At 65.3% G+C, this 245-nt stretch overlaps 1 protein-coding gene across 1 annotated transcript in view; it reads left to right on the forward strand.

Annotated features, from left to right (window-relative positions):
• Positions 1–4: 4 nt before the first annotated feature.
• EXOC8 (exocyst complex component 8) overlaps positions 5–245 on the forward strand; it is a gene marked incomplete at its 5' end in the record, with an annotated part of 2,550 nt that continues 2,309 nt past the window's right edge. The window contains one exon of the mRNA XM_009574827.1: positions 5–244. Coding sequence (XP_009573122.1) covers positions 5–244 — 240 coding nt within the window. The remainder of the gene's footprint in view (position 245) is intronic.

Below are 245 nucleotides of genomic sequence, written 5' to 3' on the forward strand. Positions count from 1 at the left end.
GCTGGAGGAGACCAAGCGCAACCGGGCCCTCAGCGAGAAACGACGCCTGGAGCAGGAGGCCCTGCCCCGGCCTGCCCCGACACCCCCCGAATCCACCAACCCCTTCGAGGAGGATGAAGAGGAGGAGGAGGAGCCCTCTGCTGAGGAGGAGTTGGTCGACCTCTCACTTGAGTGGATCCAGGAGCTGCCAGAGGACTTGGACGTCTGCATCGCTCAGCGGGACTTCGAGGGAGCGGTGGACCTCT

The sequence above is a fragment of the Fulmarus glacialis genome, unplaced genomic scaffold (assembly GCF_000690835.1).
Source record: "Fulmarus glacialis isolate BGI_N327 unplaced genomic scaffold, ASM69083v1 scaffold26253, whole genome shotgun sequence".
NCBI lineage: Eukaryota > Metazoa > Chordata > Aves > Procellariiformes > Procellariidae > Fulmarus > Fulmarus glacialis.